The following is a 20,494-nucleotide window of genomic DNA, read 5'->3' as shown; positions in this document are numbered from 1 at the left end:
CTCGTAATGAAAGCGCAAACACCGTCTTCACTGGTTTCGATGTTCACATCCCTACAACTTTGTTATCTTGAGGCTTAGTTCAGAACCAGTTCACGCTGCAATCTGATATTAGACACATTTCATCAATAATAATAACAATAATAATAATAATACTGAAACCTGGCACTGAAGTATGTGAAAATGTCCTTTTTCCCGTACAAAATCTGTTTTTCTGCTTAAGACAATAAGCTTAACTTAACTCAACTGTATAAACACAGCAGGCATGTGAGAAATTTACATCCAGAAACAGAATCTAAAATAAGCAATTTCTGACTTAACTCAGGAGAGATTTGATCAATGAGGAAACACGCCTGAGCACCTTTAACGAGGCGTTCAATGTCAGTGCCTAAAAAGAACTCGCATTTGACTCCAAGCCACGATTGTATGATTCTTTTCATAAGATTGCGGTTTTAATTTTTTACTGACAGCAAGCAGAAAAAGGGGTGGAATTAAGGTTGAGAGATTATTTTCATTGTCAGTTAATCTGCCTTCCTCTTTTATTTTATTCTCAATTAATCCATAAGTATACAAAACTGGTTGCAAAGAAGTTAGGATGCTATTTTGCTAATCCTTTTGGACATATACTCATTTGAAAACTGTACAGAGGCAACATATTCAATATTAATATTATTTTACCTCATCAACGTCAATGACAAAGAGGAAAGAATCAAATCCTTACATGAAGCAATCAGATTAAAAAGATGGATTAAGCTTTCTCAAAACGATAAAAAAGTGAAACTGTGTTGTGTTGTGTACACAGTGTGTGACTTTAGCTGAGTTTTCTCCCTTATGAAATAAAACTGTCTGTTTGTCTGTCCCGAGTCTTCCACCACCCACAGCATCAGCTCAGCCTTCTGTTCACCTCATCTACGATCAGGCTGTGAAAATCCAAAGCACAGCGTCAGAATTAATAACTCATCGCTGTGTGAAACACGGCCTTCTGACAGCAGCCAGGGGCCTCATTCTGGGACTGACAAACTAATAAATAACCCATGTGAGATGTTTAACGCAGTCTGAGACGGATGCTGACATTCAACAAGGGGCAGTCGCGAGACCGAATCCAGCCTGGGCTGATGTTTTTATGAGTAATGGAAAAGGCTCACAGCTGATCAGGGACTCCAGTCCTGTGCTTTCACCAGACTGAGTCCAGTAAACGAGCTGCTGATGAGTTCACGTTCATGCAGCTTAAAGTTAAGTTTTGTTTGTTTGCTTTAGGGGAACGTTAGTAGCCCTCATGAACATGAAAACAGTCAACTGAAAAGGTGCAAGCACTGTTTTTAATCACTTGTGAATATACTACATTATATGCTATAAAGCTGTGGAGAATTCTGTTAAGAGCTCTTCATCACATTCACAGAAAGTTATTTGTTAACATGGCTGAAACAAATAAAGGTTTGTTACTTCACATCCTTATTGTCTTTCATGTCATAGTGTTTCATGTTTTTGTGCTGTGGTTTATGCTTTAACTTTGCATAAGAGAGAGATCTTCATATCAAGCTTGTATCCATTAACTTCTTTAGGTGATGAAGATGATTTAAAAGTGGGTGACTGCAGGTGAGCATCCTAAACAGGTTTAATATGTCAGTGTACTTGTTCTACAGTCCCGTTCATGCTGCCTTTTTATCCCCGTTTAGATTACATGAAGTCCCTCTGCTTCATCCTGCTGACCCCCAGGAGAAGCAGCTGAACATGGGGCTCACCTCCACCGCGCTCTGCTGCTGGTACAGCAGGTCAGAGCCCTGGCTGCTGACGCTCAGGTGCTGCAGACCCTGCAGGTACACCGGGGACACCACCTGCTGCATCATGGGCTGCTGCATGACCACGTAGGACTGCTGCTGCACTGCCTGCTGCACCGGGACCAGGTACCGCACCGTCTCATAGCCGTTCATCGCGTACTGCATCGGGGACACCGTCCCGGTCGAGACCACCGTGTTGGTCACCGGCTCCGGAGAGGCCACTTTCACGGTCCGATAGGTCGTCATCGTCTTCTGGCTCGAATGGACAGACATCTTGATGAATCGGCTGAGCAGATCAGCTCGGACTACTCCACACGAAACCGACCGCAAAACAAAACAAAAAGAGAAAAATAAACGAAGGTTGAAAGTTTCTCAAAGCGAATCAGTCTCTGCGGGATTTAAACACGCAGGCCCCTCAGGTTGTTTTCTTGTGACGGAGCAGAGAGGCGAGCCGCTCCACTTAAGCTTCCTCCTCCGCTGGACAAACTAGAGAGGAAAGTCCGGTTAGAGGAGTTCATGTACAGGAAAAGCCAAAGCACCGAGGGAGGCGCCCTGCTCCTCTATATGCAAATCCTTCTGGGTGCATCAGCAGATGGGAGGGCTCAGAGGACAACACTGCCAGGAGGCTCCACCTGGCTGCACTGACAGGATGAGCACACAGGTGTAAAATGAGTAACGGTGAGAGTTTGATGCCCGTTGTGTGTGTTCACTCCAGGTGCTCCTGTCACATTCAACACAGGTGACAGGTGACAGGTGAATGGACGCTTGAAACTAAATGTAGATTTAAGTGTTCTGATCTGTCACGGCGGGGGGCGGCTGAACTGAAGATTTAATCTCCAGTAAAAATACCTGTGGGAAATGAAGCAGGTGAAGTAAAGGTAAAGAGGTTAAATCCAAGGCCGCCACTAGGCGGAGACAAACAGCCACCAAGAAACAGAAGGGACCTGATGCTGGGCAGACTTGTCTGATTTTCACTGCATGTTAACTCGGTTATATCCAACATTGGATCATTAAAAAAAAGTCATTATATACTAAATGGATTAAGTAGTTAAACCTTTCAACAATGTAAAATAGAGCAATACCACAGCGTAGAATTACTCTGGTACAAATTAAAGCTGTGCATTCAGAGGTTAACTTGGCTTAAAGTACAAAAGTATTTGCATCCAAATACGCTTAAAGCAGTACAAGTAAAAGCACTCATTCATTAGGCTCAAATACGATTTTGCAGTATTTGTAGTAGTTGTAGAGTTTTCATTGTATGAGATTATGTCAAACATTTCATATTTCGTCTATTTTTAGTCAAAATATTAATCATTTCATGATATTTATCTTATTTTTTTGGTAGCCTGTTGCGCACGTTGGCTTGAACAGAACTATTACCAATGTCCTTTGCTACACCTGTACTTTTTCCTCACTGTGACAAACCAAAACATAATGTCACACGACATAATGTCCATGCGCTTGAACTGTACTCTCGCGATGTGCAGCGAGAACAGACAAGGCAATTTAACGTCTCATCAAGGAAGTGTCTTTTATTCCTCGGAAACAATAATGGCTGCTGCCCAACGAGTCTGTTGTTTTCTGCGCGCTGCAGTCGACATTGGAGGGTCACCGATGTGTCAGTCGTCGTCCTGAAGCCTCCATTTCCTCCGGTGAGAGAAAATAAAGCAGACTACCCTGACAACACGGTGTTGTCGCGCGTCGTTAGTCGCCAGCTGTTCGGCATCTTGATTCTTCAGCTCCGGCTGGTTCCGCTATTTATTAGGGTTTCTCATACCAACGGTCACCAAACTACATTGTGGAAACAGATAACTGAACGACGAAACGCTTTTTGCTTGACATATGTAAATGTCAGAACTCGACTTAAGACATTTTGCGAATGTGTAGCAACCACTCGTCAATTCGGGATGAAATAAATACATAAAACATTATCCGTGAAGTCAAAATGTACGTGTTGTTAGAACTACCTCCTCTGTGTTCCTCCATCACAGAAACGCACATTAAGAAGTAGCCCGATTCCGTGAAAAATAAATGTTCTTGGTTGATTCAGATATGTGCTGAATTTACTGTTGAATCATGTGAATATCAACGACATCACATCATAATACACTTGTCACTCTCCCTGGAAAACACCTTAAAATGCAGATTTTCTGAATGGGGTTTTGCGAGAACGAGACAATGGCCTTAATTTGTTGTAGTCATCTCCTATAAATCAGTTTCATCATGCTATTTGATGCGATTGTGCCAAACGAATAATTTCATAATAACAATAAACTCGATAAACAGTGGACTTAACGTTATATATCGGCCTCAGGCTGTTTAGCTCACCGATACAAAGTAGCCAAGTATCATCTGTTCTGTTAAACACTAATCCTGATGTCCGTTCATATTTGTTAATGTTCAGATGTCAGGCTATGTACATGTGTATTGTGTGTGTAATCTGTGATATTTTGTGAATGTTTATTTCGAGCTAAGAGCTTTTTATTAACAAACTGCTTCAGGTAATCTTAATGGAGAAACAAGGCAAGTAGCTCGCGACGATGTTAATCGTTTAAATGGCCTTAAGTGTGCTGTTGAAGAGCGAGACTTGCCGGTTCAGCCCCTTCAGACAAAATGTCAGCCTTTGCTTCCAAGTGTTGTCTGTCAGTGATGATGCAGCGCTTCAGCTGCTGCAGCAGGAGTTATGTAATCCACACAGTCTGCCATCATCCTCTGGAATAATCCTGGAGCCGTTCACTGTGGAGAGGAGCGCCCTTTGTCCTGCATGTTCACTGTCACATCCGTCTTTTAAAGCCTTTTCCACCCCTGGTTTAACATCCTTAACCCTGACACCCAATCCAACACACAAAAGCATTTGTGTAAGATATGTAAGTTAGTTACAAGTAGAAATGTAAGTTTGAATAAGAAGATATTAAGGGAAAATGTTCTTACAAAGTGTTTCACAGGCCAGCAATTCTCATCAAAGGTTGTTATGTTAAGTTTGAAAGACAAAATGTGAAAATGGTGAAAGCAAAATCAGTGTAATCAAGTTCACATTTGACCTCTCCTTAGTTCCTTCCCTGGCCTGGCTGCTTACCCACAATGCACTGCCAGAGGGCTTTGTGTGTCTCAGACAGACCAGTGTAACCATTGCTGCTGCCGCTTCACCAACTGGTCCACATCACAGCAACACAGCAGGAAGGTACGAACATGTTCACCATCTGTCTTACTAAAGTCTGTTTGCATCTACATTTTTGCTGTAATCTGAGTAATGTGCATGTTTATAGAAAGTGAATAAAATAAAAAAAGGTTTGGAAGAGACTCTTTTGTTCTAACGTTTTCTGTTAATCGACTGCATGTAGATGTAATCATGCAAAGCAATCATCAAACCTCTCTCTGCCTCTCTTCCCAGGTCCCGTCCTGGTCGATTCATTGTCTTACTGAAATCATGTCTGGCTCAGGGGACTTACCAGGTCAGGCTCTGTCTTTCATTGTTTGGGTTTGGTAAAATGCTACGGAATACTAGACAATAGTGTGCTTCTAACTAAGGGCTTTTCCTGTTTAAACATGGCAACGCCCTCCTGACACAACACCACCTCCACAAGCAAGTGGTTTTCCCATCCAGCAACTCTGACATGAATTAGAAACACTGACTGTAATCCAGGTCTTATGTGACTGAATAAGAACAAATCCCAGCAGCCAGAATCCAACATTTGGTGGAAAACCTTAAACCAAAAGAGCAGGTTAATGTTCATGGATTAGGAATGGGATGTTCAGCAGTCACATAGGGGTGTAACGTTCAGGTGTCCGCCTACTTTTGGCTCTAGAGTGATTTCACTTGTTTTTTTGCGTAGCTGCTGTATCTTGTAAAGCCTTCAGTATCTTTGAGTTTGAACTTGAACGCAGCTTTCTGGTTTAAAGGACCAGAAACAGACAGACAAATTACTGATTGACATGTTTCATCACATATTTGACAGGGGATTATAAAGACTGTTTAGTCTCTCACAGCAGACAAGTCTCACATCACACGTTCATAACACTGACTCGCACATTGTTTGTTGGTATCTTTCTAATATCTGTAAATACTGGCTCTAATTAAACTTCCAGAAGGAAGGAACAGAAATGCATTAAACTGGAGATTCAAGCAGCCATTTCAAAAAAGTAAACCTACTGATGCAGCGTGATCCAAGTCTCAGGTATCACTTTGTTTTATTGCTTAGTACCCATAATGGAGTTCTGCTGTTCAGACTTGGAAATGCTGTGTATGTTTACTTGTGAAGTAACATAATAACATAATGATTAAGGCTTGAGGTGTCAGGTTTTGGTCATATTTTGGAAATGACAAAACAAAATATTTATTAAACCTGTATGGATGAATTTTATCTGATCCAGGTGCAGGTTCTGACATCAGTTTATTGTCTTTGAGGAGAAATCCGTTGTTTAGTTGCCTTTGCTGTTTGCGTCCGCAGCCATAGAGGGCTCTGGGATGGGCGGGATGAAGCTTCCCATCGGGATGACCCGACGAGCCCTCAGCTACGACGATAACCTGGAGGCCCCCATGTCCACGCCCCCCCACGACATCAGCATCAACAACCTGTGGAGACGACCAGTCATACCAGAAAGGAGGTTCACACACCTGGCTGAGGTGAGACGGGGCCTCCACAACACACATGCACATAGCCGCGGGGCTGTAGTGTGTAGAAGATGATGATGATGATGTTTTTCTTTACCACCAGGAGGATGAGAGTGGTGCTGTGAGTCAGTCTGCGGCCCCAGACAGCGGCCCCTCCAGGTCACCTGGTGTAGTGAAAACCAAGGCCTCCTCCGTCATCATGAACTCCCTCATCACCAGTATGTTACATGTGCTAATGATGTTTAAAGTCTGTATTTAGGCTCTGTATATTTTATGTAATACACCGCAAAGTCTATTAAGCAGACTCTGAATGGGTTTGACAACAGAACAAAAACATCCATGGAAATCCTGCTAGCAAACTAAAAAGGATTCTGTTTATTGGAGTTAACTTTATTTACTCATTTTGGAGTTCACATGTTTAGCATGCAGATGTAAATCTGTTGAAGTGCATTATGCTGAAGGACGTTTATTCAATATGAAACCATCTTGTGTAGAAGAGCTTAAGTTTTGGGCAGCTGGACTTCAACTGTTGCCCCAGCTTAAGCTCTTCTACGCCAGAATCCGTTGTGATCTCTAGGATTCAGCTTTGTTCAACTCTGTGCTGCTGCTGTCTGTGACTATAGGGGTTTGATTGTGTGATACTTAAAAGACAGACTGTCACAACAATTATTAAATCTATTTTCTCTCTCAGAGCACACTCAGGACAGTATGTACAAGTTTGAGCAGAGGGCGGGGCTTACTGACACCAGCTACACGCCCCACAAAGGCCTCACAGCTGAAGAGACCAGACACCACCACCGCATTCCCGAATCCCTGCATGTGAGACGCACACACTTCAACACGCTGACAACACCACATGTGCAACCAAAAATTAGCAGATGTTCAGTTAGAAAACAGCCATAATGGTCCATTCATAAAGAAACATGTTCTCATTTTGCCTAACTGGGTCTGAAATAAACAAGTCTTTTAAGATTATTCAACTAAATGTCATTTTAGCATATCATCAGATTTCAAACAGCTCCCCCTGGAGTCCCAAAAGGCTTAATACAACTTTTATTTAAATTATGTCACCATACTCCCCAGGACCTGTGAAACAGACTTTGATGTTTAAAATGTGTACTTGTGGGTTTACTGGTTCCATGAAGTCTACCTTTTGTTGTTGCTCTTTAGAAACTGCAGATCCAGAGCATGGAGTCTAGGGAAGAGCGGCTGAGCTCCTCCACCCAGTCCACTCCGTCCAACACACCACACAGCTCCCCAAAACAACAGCGCAGGTACACACACACACACACACACATACACTGTGCGTGTTCACTGTCCTGGGGTCTAAGAATCGGTCCACAACATCCACAAAACGGGATAAATACTGACAAATCTGTAACCTGGTCAAGTTTACACACCAGTTTGTGTGTTTGTGTAGGAACTGGTTCAGCAGTACAGGTTCAGAGATCAGCATGAGCTCCTCCAACAGCAGTGTGGACATGGGAGAGGCGGCAGCAGGTGGAGTAGGAGGGCCAGTGGAGCGTTGGAACGCCTTTGGGCCGCGGCCGCTCGTCCAGAAGTCCACCTCTGACCTGGGATCAGACCCTTCGACCGCAGGTAAACGGCGTCACCTCACTGAACTAAACCTCAGCATGAAGTGTTTGAACGTTTGTTTGTGATGCCGTGTTGTTATTGCTGCCTGTGAACACTGTTTTCAAGACTCTTTTCTGTTTGTTAATGTGTAAAGAGAAACTTGGTGAAAGATGAGTTGGGCAATAAGCACACATTACGTCCAGAATTTGGGTTAACAGGCTAACGAATGACCTTCAGACTGACAGTAAACACCATCTGAGTCGACACCCCTGCGAGTCTGCTCACTTATTGGCTTTTGCTAACAACTGAACTGTGTTTTTCTGCATTGCGGGGATATAAAAGTCAGATCAGAGAAGTTTTAAATTCAGATCGCTGCTGAAAAACGACATTTAGATTTTCACATGTGGGACGTTTCAGTCTGTTTGGAAGCTATCAAAATCTTTTCTCCAGGATGACTTTAGGTAGGTCATTTAAGAAGAGTGACAGAAGTTTGTGAGTGAAGGAATAACTTTTATATCAGCTTCCAGAAAACAACAGTGTGTGATTTTAAGTAAGTCAAGAGATTTTATTTTTAATTTGATTATTGATTATTATGGACAGTATTGCTAAATATTATAATACAATATTGATAAAGTTCTGTATGAACATTAACATAATCTCTGAATTTATTCAGAACTGTGAAGAAATGTCATAGTTTGAAAAGGGGAAAAAATAGCATAAAGAGAAAGTGAGCAAATAAAACTTGCAGCACTTTTCATAAGCTTTGAAGACGTCAACACGTCATCCTACGTGTGATGTGACTGAGCAACTTTCAAGCTGGTTTTATTGTTTAAGTCCTTTTGACAGTAAATGGAACTTCCAAGTGTGAGAACTTATTTCCTTTTCTCTTTTCCCAGCAGGCTTTGCTCTGCAGGCATATCGCGGTGCCCAGAAGCCGACCCCCATGGAGGTGATGAAGTCCCAGGCCACACGGCTGGCTGACAATCCTGCCATTCAGGCGGCAGCCCCTCCCAAGATGGAGATCCCCACAGTGGAGGGTCGACGTCAGGGAGCGCGACCACACAAACTGAAACCCAGAGACATGAACATCCTGACGCCCTCTGGCTTCTGAGAGGACACGTGACATCAGAGCTGCACGTCCCTCAGACACTGAAGGTCTTGTGAAGTTGAAAACGTTTCTGACATGCTGTCACACGTATTGCTACTGTTAAAATGCGTAGAAAGTCCATTTGATTCATCTCTTGGTCAAAATCGTTCAGTCTTCGTTTCATTTTAGATGTTAGCATTTCTTAGCTGTTACAGTAATGTGATCATAGATTTCTGGGTGAGCACTTGACCCCCACTTTGATCAACGTTATTCACACTAACAACACAGTATCTGACCTCCATGGTGCCAGTCAGGATTTCCCTCATTCTGGTCCTCCTCTTGAGAAACTGACAGTTATGGAGGGGAGCAGTTAGTATTCCATCCATCCATCAGTCCTTTTAATGTATTAAAAAAAAAAAAAGAACTGTTCCTCAACTGTGAAATCGTGCAGCCTGAAAGCCATTTCATTGGACCTTTGACAGCAGCTCCAACATTCACATAACCACTGAACTGTCCACCATCGTCACCACTAAAACAATTCTAGATAGAATACACATAAACATTGATCTGCACTGCTATTAGGCATTTACCGTGTTGCTTGGCTGTAAAATCAGGCTTGCTAATCCTTTAACCCTTTCAGCTGTCACATCCAGTTGCAGCATGCAGACACAAACGTGGACTCAAGTGAACATATTTGGCATGAATCAGCCTGGAAGTCCACTGAAGATGATCCTCTGTAAATGCACTTTAACCCCACCCTTCCCACCTCTGCTTCAGTGATGGTAGTCTTTACATCCTCCCCCTATAAGCCACATGCCTCTTCTCAGTCATTCACAGTCACAGAGTATGTAACTTAAACGTTAAAATAACGGCAACAAAAATATAATTTGATTAGTGTGGCATGGAATTATGGGAGTTGTTTTCATTGTTAAACAACCACAATTACTCAGGCAGAAATGTTCAGAGTCGAGGTAACATTTGAGTTTTCTCTCAGCATTGTTGGAAACATTTGGGATGGGATCTAAGTACACAACTCAACAAAATATTGAACGAGGGTTGAGTCGTTTTTAGACATTTTAATGTTACATATTATGCCTTTTAAAGGGGAATTTCACTAAGCAGGGTGGAAAGAATAAGTCTAACCAATTCCTTAAGTGTAGTTTAATACAAATCGAAGTAACGGAACAAAGAAAATCCATAAAAGAATTGTACAAATTTTGTCTCAGGAAATTTTGGAAATGTGCTCCTGCTCACTGAAACGTTCCACATATTTTGTTTTATTTGATTTGTAGATGTTTAGATTCAAGACTTTTTTATCAGCTACTGTAGCAAAAGATTTAGTTCCTTTTGGAGAACTTTTTTGAAGGAAAGAAAAAAAATGCCCACCTGTCTGTGTTAACAGTCACATGCAAAGGATTTCTGTTTCTGATTAGTTTGGTGCTTCACTGTTGACTGAAGAGACAGCTGGTGTGCACACTGTCCACATCCTGCAGCAACCTTGTGTCAGTGAAAGGAAACGTCATGCAGCCCCGAGAAAACATGTTGCCTGTTGCCAGTAACAGAAAATGACGGAAATACGAGGTTTTAATTTAGAAGCTGTCAGTCAGACGTTCGTCCAGTGCAGGCTCACTGCTAAGAAATGTCTTCTCACACAAGGTTCCTGCAAGATGATGCGTGTGTGTGTGTGTGTGTGTGTGTGTGTGTGTGGATGAGCATTATGGTTCCCCTGTTGACATGTAAATGACATGTAGATGTGGACTGATTATTTTTGTTATTATTACTATTATTGCACTTTTCTCAAGTGGAAACACTCTCTCTGTTTGCTGGCAGTAGATCCCATGCGTACCATGACACAGCAGTGGAGTCTCTCATTGTGGAGTGAACGTTTCGTATTCTGCTGTGCTGTGCTGTCAGTCACTTCATTTCTCTGACAGTTTTCCCTCTTATCTCGGTGAACAATCCTGAAGCTGAACACAGAGGAAAACGCGCTCTAGAGTCAGCAGCTGTAAATATTCAGTGAATATGTGTGTTTCTGCTCCGTTTTTGTTTCACAGTTTGCATTTACAAGCGCTCTGTGTATAAAGTGTGGCGGCGTTCCCTTTAAACCTCTCCATGACCCAAGTGTCGCACCTGAATCTCCGCTCCGTAGCGTGAATTACAGCGTTTTTCTGTTTCCGTTCAAATTTTATTTTTCCAGTTGATGTTAAGGACATTCTCCTTGATTTAATCATTCTCTGTGTATTTTTCTTTGCCAAAACATTTTGAAATTTGAGAATAAATGTACATTCTCGTTAGAAGAACAAGAGTCATTGTTTCATTATTTATTTGAATGGTCTGTCTGCTGTTTTCTCTCACTGAGTTTAACTTTGCTTATTTCTGCAGAAATACTCTATGTAGTATTTATTTCAGCCTCTAGAGAGCGTCATTTCGCCACGCAGTAACAAGAGCTGATCTCTGACAGATTATATTTCTCACCCTGAGAAATCCAGCAGACCTCAGTGATTTAAAACAGATGGCCTGTGATGTTTAAAACTGACACAAGCATGTTTAAAACTGACAAACAGACGAAGTAGAGTCTTTATTTCCAGAATGAGAAGTTAAAGTTTATGTTTCAGGTAAATAAGACCAATCAAACCATCTTCACTTCACTTCTGTTGGAGTCATTAGGAATTCCTGGACAAGCAAGTCAGTCTAGTGATTCAGAGATCCAAACCCATTTGCTCCAATTATACCATTTGATTAAATTTTTACTTTATTTCCAGCAAGTCCCTCCATTATCAGAGCAAAGACAACATGTCACGATGTTGCATTCCGTTTACAACCAGAAGACGTTTTGGGTCCTGAGCTGTGAGAAACCAAAGAAGCACATGGACATTCAGATTTTCCAAACATACAAGTTTTTCCCTGTGCTCCTGCTTGTATCAGCTTACCACTTAGGAAGTAGGAACTGTCAGATCAATTGCAGAAAATGGGAAAAACCTGTATTTTTGGCCTCATAAATGTGTTAAAAGACTAGAATCTGCAGTGTTTGCTGCATTGATGAGATAAGTCGGACAAATATTCAGCAACGCATGGTCAAAAACTTCATTTCTCTGACAAATCTGGAAGATATTGTTTTCTAAAGCCCAAGCAGTCTCTACAACTTCAGCTATGATTTTCCAGTCCCAGTTACTATTTTGACCCTTGTATCAGAAGGGAATCCATGAACTCATCATGAACTGTCCCGGACGCTACTATAGTAAACACTCAACATGTTCGATTTGATTGCCAAAAACGGAAAGTACTTGTTGTTGAAGTAACTTGGAGACAAATCTGAGACAGTGTGTGCAGTGTCCAATAAGATTGTCAGGAAATCTGCAGTGGGGAAGGAGGGAGGCAGCAAACACACACCATAAAATGGCCTCAAAGGGCAGTAATGTTCCCTGTGTTCTGTGTAAACAAGATGGACTGATTGTGAGCTGGAATTTTGGCATCATGCATTCCAGTCACAGTTCTCTCCAACTGGAATAATCTTGTAAACTTCAACTGGGATTAATTCCATAGGACAAAAGTTTTAAATGTGAGCAGTACAGTAGTCCTGACACTTACAGTTTGGACAAGGTTTTAGTTGACAGTGCCCTTCTCGATCTTGTTTTAGGAAGTTCAGACTGGTTTCTCAAAGGTAAATGAAGTGTATGTTGGTTCATATATAAGCTCAGACACTGTAAAGTCAGTGGTTTGCATAAAGTTAAAAGACATTGACACCATCCATTGGTTGTTCCAGTGAACCAATCTAACAGCCTGCTGACGGGGAAATCCAGGCGTTTAAGGTGAAGAAGCTTGCCAGTGTCCAACGCTGCTCCTCAAATTCAAATATTCTTGCCATCTTCTAGAAACCACAAACTTAACTCAAATCAACTCAGCCTGAGTCTGAGTCAACTGATTGAATAGCTGGTTATGTCTTTTGATTGATCTTTTGATTGTCTTATGTCTTAGACCATTGCTCATTGATTTTTTTGCCCCAACTGTTTTCCTATGGGGTTTGATGCGTTCGTGATCCACTCAGAGGAGCTTGATCTCCTGTCAAGATCTTCTTCTTTCACTTCCTCTTTCAACAAGCTTTGTCCACCAAACCCTCCCTTTCTGCCTTTTACTCCACTAACCTCTCCATACACTTTAAAGAATTCCTCCTTCTTTCTTTGTCCATCTTCATAGACTCACTCCTCCTCTTCCTCCTTCATCTCCTCTTCTTCTGGCGTCCCCATACATCTGGAAGAACAGCTCCATCTCTCTCTGCAGAGTGGTGTTTTGGAGGTCGGCGTCAGCTTTGGCTCGCTCCATGTTGCGGATCTTGACCTCGGCAACGCTATGGCTACGCTTCTGCTGCTCCAGATTGAGCCGCAGCACTGCGACCTGGCGCTTGAGGACATCATTACAGCGCTCCAGCCTGCAGCACACACAGATACACCATAGTGTACATGCAGAGGCTTATACAACAAATTATATGTATGTCATGCTTGGAGAAAAAATCCTTTATCATATAGGTTATTTTTATTCATTTAGTAATTGTTTTCAGAAACTAAAAACATCGCTGTCTCTAATTGCTGTAGATATTTTTGTTGCTTTTCCCATCACGTTCAATAAAGACATATCTCCAGTCTCCATGAACACTTAATGATGAGGATGAGTAATGTGTTTGGGGGAGAGGAGGATGCCACCCTTCTCTTTGTTCAGGTGTCTCACCTCTGAATCCTCGCCTGGTACTCGGCTCTCTGCTGGGCCATCTGCTGCTGCAGCTCAGCCAAGAGTGAGTGAGCGTCTCTGGGCTGTGACTGAGGCTCAGGCCCCTGGACGTCTGGAGGACCTGAGGGGAGGAACACCTCTGAACTGCCTGTGCTCAAAGCGCTGCCACTTAGCACAGAAGAGGAGGCTGGGGAATTAGGGTGGTGGAAGTCAACATCATCATCATCATCATCATCATCACCATCATTGTCCTTGTTGTCCTCATGACTTTTTTCTTCTTCTTCTACCTGACTCGAAGGTAACTTGTTAAGTCTCTTTGGTGACACGACAGAACTAACCCCACCCACAGCATCACCGCTTTCATCCAATGGTAGAACCTCACAGGAAGACCATGAGGAGGAGGAATCCCTTGTCTGCCTCGCCTCCTCTAGCTCCTCTTCAAATGTTCTAATTTGGCCTCCCAGATCATTGGTTTCAAGATAATCAGCAGAAACAACTTCCATCTTCTCATGTTTAGACGCACTGTCCAGGTTGTCGTAAGCAGATAGAATGCTGTCCTCCTGGGCCTCACTGCTACCCCCACTGGCTGTTTCTTGCCCTCCACCCCCTTCTGTGCCAGAGCTCCAGAAACCAGCAGCTGCATCTCCTGGCCAGCCCTTTTCCCAGCCCATGACCATCTGTCTGGAGTTGGAGCTGTCTGGACGTCGGTCTTGTAGCTGCGGGCTGGTTGTAGAGGCTGGAATATTTGCATCAGGTGGTTCTTGGCCAGCATGGTGTTGCTGATAATCTATGCTGCCTTGGCCAGAGTGGGACCGAATAGAGGAGGGCAGGGGGTAGAAGCAGTTCTCTGGGTGGGAGGAGGTATAGCGATGGCCAAGAAGTCTCTTCTGGCCAGAAGACAAGTCTGACCTGGCAGCAGGAGAGTAGACATAGCTACAAAAAGCAATGAAAAGAGGTTAGACTTTCATGATGATCCCCTTAGTGATTTTTTTCATCTAAAATCATTTCACTAGCAAGAACCACATCACTGTGTGATGTGATAAATGGTTTAGTGATATAACATTCGATTGGGTATTGAGGATGGATGAAGATGAGAAAAAGGTTGAATGAACTTGAGTAGAAAAAGTTATGGTCTAAATATGACTAATGTCCACTCCTCTCTGTGTGAATGATGTTCTCTATGTGTAAGTGTAGTCTATCTTCCTTCCAGGTCTGCATGATGGAGAGGAGTTTGAGTAGTCCAGGTCCTAGCAGTTTTGATGAGCACCTGGAAGTATCCATATAGAATGTGAGTCTGGGAAATGTTTATTTGGTGAGTTTTTGTTAGATGGGGTCTGTTGTACCTCTGGTTTTGCGCATCTGAGGCAGGCTGTCCGGGCTCTCTGAAGTGCTCTGCGATGAGAGGCATAGACAGCTGACGGAGGCATGGTGACGGGTGGAGATGAGGTTGCCTCAGGGCAATTGGCGATGCATGTGAACCTCCAGGTGGACAGACAGAGATGGATGGGGGGATTTTGGCAAATAGAGACTCATGTTCTCTGATCAGCTCCAACATAAGCACATGGACCAGTGCTGCACCTAGGACACAGATTAAGATAATCCTCAAAGAACCCTCCAGGGTTTCTCAGGTTCTTCTTATATAGATTTGATTGCAGTAAGAGATTCTGGGTGGAGCAGAAGGTAGCTCAGATTGTAGAGGCTATAATCAGCTCGCATTCACATGCCAGTAAAAACTTGTCAAAACACAGCATAATGCAGCATATCTCAGAACAATATCAAATGGACCTAAAGACATAAATTATTGCCACCATGTGTAGAATCTTTTAAATGATTCTAATGATTTCTATTTATAGAAAAATGGGATCCAAAATACACATTTCTAAACAACCTCTTGCCTACATTGTCACAGGCTGTAAATTTTGAATCCAGCGTTCACAGGGTGAGATGGACCAGTTTGTCTGCTCACCTCCCATGATACTTTGCGGGTCTTCAGCTTTGGCCCGGAGGATGTTTGGCCCGAACACAGTGGCTAAGTTCTGTCCGCTCATTTTGTTTCTGCTGGAGTATCTCTGGACCTCATTTAGAAACCTACGCACACACATACACACATTGATAATTATTCCAAAGAATTCACAATATCTTCCTGCCAAATCTCAACAAGTTTGACCATTTTCATCTTTTTTTTTTTTCTTTCAGTGTTTCATATTAAAAGGCAAAAACATCAAAGAAAACCTGGCTACAGATTGTCTAAATAACAACAGAGGGAAGATCTTACTGGCAAATAAAGTTGAGCAGATTGAAGTTTGCAACCGGCAATTCATGAAGAAGATTTCTCAAGTGCCCCAAACCCTGACAGAGAAAGAAGGGAAGAAGCAGAATAAGAGAATGGCAGTCAGACAGGAGGAAAGGAGGATCTTTTACAGGTACCCGCTGGAGTTTTTGACCTCTTCAGGCGTCTCTACAAGAGACTGGCGTTCATGTCCCATGTGAAAGGAACACGTCACCAATCTTTTCCCTACCCTAACCATGTAGTGTTGGTTTGACAGCATAGTGGACAGAGCTGCAGTTACCAGCTCGCGATCACTCGACAGCTTCTGACCACAGAGCAGGAAATCCTGGTAGCGACTGTAGGGAACCAGAGGCTCTGGCAGCTGTCTCAGGTAGAGCTTCAACAGTGACGCCACCGTGTGGACATCTGTGCTGCTGCAGGCAAAACACACAGCCAGGTAACTTGTCCATAAAACTCTTTAAAGAACACCTGATCAGTAAACAGCACAGGCAAAAAGCAGAGGGATGGTACCTGTCGAAGGACGGTCTCTCCCCTGCATCAAAAGCCTCCTGCAGTTCTTTGACAAGACTGGCCTGTCCTGGCTGACGAAACAAGCCCACTTCATGCATGCCACGTTCCTGGATGAAGGTCACACACTGTTCGACCACCAGCGGAACCAAATGCACCCCATAACGTCTCTCGTACAGCACAGTCTCCTCCAGACTCTGACCAAAGACCCCTGCAAGGAAGAAAGATTTTAATGAGTTTGTGCTCTGAAGAAAACACACCTTTTAGAGACTGACAGGATGTTTGTACCTGTAAAGGGGATCCAGACTCCCTTGTTGAGGCTCTTCAGCCACTCGTCACCCTGACCGGCACTGTTTGACAGGAAGAAGTACGAGCCTGGACTGGCCAGCACGTCTCTGTTTCCTGCCCACAAACATGACTCTTGTTAGGGGGCTCGTCCAAGTCAAGTTTTTATAATGAAGCCAAGATGTGAGTCTGTCACCACTAACCCTTACAATAACTCAATGCTGCTGAAGTGCATTCAGAATTTCTGTTCAATGTAACACTGTATTCTTTAATTTTTTTACAAACATGCAACACTGCAAGTCCTTTAAATGTACTTCTGTTTTCTAGCAACACTATGCTTAAAAGAAGACTCCACTGATTTCTAACATCTTCATATTCACAATGGACAGTTTTTAATAGGTATCAAAACTGATGCAGCAGCACTATTTCAAGGTGCCCACTTTACCCACAACGCCACTTGATCATTGACCATTTAGTTGGGGATTCGGGTGTATAATGTGGCTACTGGTAGGTTAGGTGGCTAATGGAGCTTCAGGCTGCTGGCCTCGAGCACCAGCGGCCACTACTTCACAGCTCTGTACCCCCTTATTTTATTCATCCTCAAACCTTTAGACCAAAGCCCAAACTGCCACTGAGTGAAGTGACATCAACTCGAGGCACAACTCCCTGTGGGGCCTAAGAGGCTTTTCACAGCATTTTTAAAGATCTGTTTGAGTAAACTTTGAGTAAAGCCGTCACATTTTTCCTTTGAGGTTTAGCTGACAGTCATGAAAACTACTTGGATCATTTACATCGTTCCACTGTGTGTCCTTCTCAAAATGACATCAAACACACAATCACAAACACGCCCAGACACATGCATGTGTAGCACACACACACACACAAACACACACACAATGTCACCTCAGATAGAAGCCTTAAAAGCCTGAGTCAACATTAAACAAAGGTCAAATTAGGGCAACACACACAATTGTGGAGGGATTAACAAATTATGTGTTGATGGTGTGTGTGTGTGTGTGTTTGTGTGTGTGTCTCACCTTTGAGGCCTGTACTGTCATGTTTCCAGGACTTGAAGCAGCTGAGTCCCATGCTGCAGCACTCCTGCTCCAGCAGCTACAGTAGATGCTCAGTGCGAACTACACAACGATATGAAGGTTTTTTGATGAATTGTGAAACTGCATCGCAAGTGATTTTTTTGTTTTGTTTTGTTTTTGCTTCAGTCTCAGGTCCCTGTCACCACCCAGAGTCCTGGTTTAGCCAGAGTTTAGAAATCACTTGGTTTCTACCATCTTGGCAGGAAATTTCACCTTATGAAATTGGTTCAAATGGTGGATAAATTTACAGAGTCCTTGGTCCGTAAAATTAAAAAAAAAAATGTATAGAATGACTTGAATAAGAATTACTTAATAAGAGATTACAGCTGAATCATCACAGTAGAAGAAAGCCCTTCAAAAAAATACAGTATACTGCCTTAAAAAGAGATTTCAAAAAAGGTTTCAGGTGAGACTTTGGAACTAAAAGGGAAGTTCCATTAAGATATTAAACTTTAAAAACAAGTTCTTTGCAAAAATTTTTAACTTAGTAAGGAGGCTTGGTGATAACGATAACCTCAAGTTTGCCTAAAGAAGGACATGAAGCCGTGGAGAAAGTATCATGATAAACACAGAACCTTAGAAACAAGGAAAGGTTCCTATCCTATTCCTCCATCAGTTAACAAGAGGTCACTTGTAGATGGGGAGGGGGGCTTCCAGAGAACCTTAAGGGGCAGGGTATCCGATGGGGACTGAGCTGATCACATCCTCGGTGGTGGGTCCTGGTGGACAAATTCTTAATGGGAAGTCCCTGGGTGAAGTAAAGAGGCCCTCATGTGGAAATATGCTATGGAGTTCCTGGTGGATAGTACAGGTCCTTGAGTGGAGATTCTTGGTGGACGTTCCTGTTGAATATGGAGTCACAGAGACATTGGAACGTCGTCCAACTGAGCAAACAGACGCTTCTCAAACTACTCTGAAATATGTTCCCTGCCCTTCTTCCTTTGAAGTCTCCACTGGTGACATGAATGCACAGGTAGCTTCAGTCGATTCATTTTCAAGACAAAGTCAACAGAGCCAGTGAAAACACAAATGTCCCAGTGATGCCTGAATAATTCCTGGCATAAAATTCAAAACGCGAGAAAAAATAATCTAAACAAACATGCAGTGATTCTTAGCATGCAACGCAACCTTCAAAATGTTCCAAGTTGCTCTTTGCAGAAACTTCTTCAGAGTGGATGTGCTCGTTCTTCGGTAAACATCAGCCAACATCAGGATAGGAAATCATCTGAGGTGCATCTGTTCATATCCAGAACCGTAGACACAGAGAGTCTTCATTTGTCCTTTTCAGGCTTTAATGAGGACACACACTTTATGGTGAATGTACCCGTTCACACCCATAAACTCAAAACTGCCTGCTAAAGCACCAGGAGTGAGATGTCTGACTTTGCTTCCTATCTTTGGAGTATTTCATGATGCCTGTCACAGGATCGTTCCACTTGTCTCTTTCTCTATAGTTCTCTGTTTCAGCAGCTGACAAAAAGTTAAACCATCCTGACGGAACATTTTCTCTTTCTTTCATCTTTCTCTCGTTGCCTTTTTTTGTCTTCCACCAGGGGGGGTCTTACTACTCCGCCGTCCACAAGGAAAGGGACAATGTTAGTATTCCCTCCTGCATCCTGCCTCCTTCCTTGTCTCCCTCTCTGTCCTTTGCTTTATGACTGGACGCCGTGCTCCGTTTCCAGAACACAGTCTACATGTCCACGAATGTCCACGTCTCCTCCATCCCCGTCCCTCTTCTTCCTCTCCTGCTTCACTCCGGCCCTTTTTCCTTTCTGTCTGTCCCTCCCGTTGTCCCTCTCTTTGTCCCTGTCCAACTCGCCCTTCTCTCTTGTTCCCATTATCCTCTCCCTCTCTCTCTCCATTTCCCAGCAGTGTGCGTGCCCCCTTGTTGCCCCCCTCCCCATTTGCCTCATCAATAACCATGCTGTGTGTGTGTGTGTAAAGACTGTGCATTAGGAAAATTGGTTCTCTGCGACGCAGTGATGTTTTACCAAAGTAATCACAGCTGATGGTGAGAGAGAGAGAGACAGAGAGACAGAAAGAAAGAGAGAGAGAGAGAGAGAGATGATCTGGCTCAAATTCTGCTGCTGCTGAAGTCTGGTCTGCTGCGGCACACACACACACACACACACACACACACACACACACACACACACACACACACACACACTGTCATCATGATTCAAGTGGACATAAAAGCGAGAGAGGCTGGTCGGCCCAGTCAACTTTTGAACTCAATTAAAATATGTGGAACCTCTCTCTCTCTGTCTGTCTCTCTGTCTGTCTCTGTCTGTCTCTCTGTCTGTCTGTCTATCTCTCTCTCACTGTCTCTCTTTCTCTGTCTGTCTGTCTCTCTCTCTCTCTCTCTCTCTCTCTCAATTCAATAAGCCTTGTTGGCTAGATTACAATACAGTACACAGTATATTGCTAAAGCTTTGTTCATGATCAATATAGGCAATCAAATATCTACGACTGTTCTGCCTACAGGATAAAATACGCACCAGACTTAACCATATTACCAAAGGTATGCGGACACGTGAACCTTAC

At 43.1% G+C, this 20,494-nt stretch overlaps 3 protein-coding genes across 5 annotated transcripts in view; 1 reads left to right on the top strand and 2 right to left on the bottom strand.

Annotated features, from left to right (window-relative positions):
- The window catches only part of pof1b (POF1B actin binding protein), a 28,478-nt gene extending 26,140 nt beyond the window's left edge, over nt 1-2,338 (bottom strand). For both annotated transcript variants that reach the window (XM_046410397.1, XM_046410395.1), the window contains exon 1: nt 1,740-2,338. In XM_046410397.1, the coding sequence (XP_046266353.1) occupies nt 1,740-2,048 (309 nt within the window). In that variant the 5' untranslated portion in view covers nt 2,049-2,338. The remainder of the gene's footprint in view (nt 1-1,739) is intronic.
- Nucleotides 2,339-3,269: 931 nt separating this feature from the next.
- Nucleotides 3,270-9,455, top strand: LOC124070711 (putative monooxygenase p33MONOX). Of its 2 annotated transcripts, none has more exons than XM_046410868.1 (9): nt 3,270-3,427; nt 4,827-4,956; nt 5,167-5,227; nt 6,224-6,399; nt 6,491-6,605; nt 7,079-7,206; nt 7,558-7,661; nt 7,808-7,986; nt 8,862-9,455. In XM_046410868.1, exons 3-9 carry the CDS (start codon nt 5,203-5,205, stop codon nt 9,071-9,073), a joined length of 939 nt encoding a protein of 312 aa, XP_046266824.1. In that variant the 5' UTR covers nt 3,270-3,427; nt 4,827-4,956; nt 5,167-5,202; the 3' UTR covers nt 9,074-9,455. The 2 variants fall into 2 exon arrangements, with proteins under 2 accessions (XP_046266824.1, XP_046266823.1); XM_046410867.1 differs by having other exon boundaries at nt 8,859-9,455.
- Nucleotides 9,456-12,964: 3,509 nt separating this feature from the next.
- On the bottom strand, nt 12,965-18,196 carry LOC124070710 (rho GTPase-activating protein 22-like). The gene is made up of 9 exons (XM_046410866.1): nt 17,891-18,196; nt 16,857-16,970; nt 16,572-16,779; nt 16,342-16,474; nt 16,047-16,120; nt 15,738-15,859; nt 15,115-15,349; nt 13,772-14,704; nt 12,965-13,475 (listed from the first exon to the last, which is right to left on the bottom strand). Exons 1-9 carry the CDS (start codon nt 17,940-17,942, stop codon nt 13,238-13,240), a joined length of 2,109 nt encoding a protein of 702 aa, XP_046266822.1. The 5' UTR covers nt 17,943-18,196; the 3' UTR covers nt 12,965-13,237.
- Nucleotides 18,197-20,494: the final 2,298 nt, after the last annotated feature.

This window comes from Scatophagus argus, chromosome 14 (assembly GCF_020382885.2).
Source record: "Scatophagus argus isolate fScaArg1 chromosome 14, fScaArg1.pri, whole genome shotgun sequence".
NCBI classification, from domain to species: domain Eukaryota; kingdom Metazoa; phylum Chordata; class Actinopteri; family Scatophagidae; genus Scatophagus; species Scatophagus argus.
This window is presented reverse-complemented; position numbering and strand designations above follow the sequence as displayed.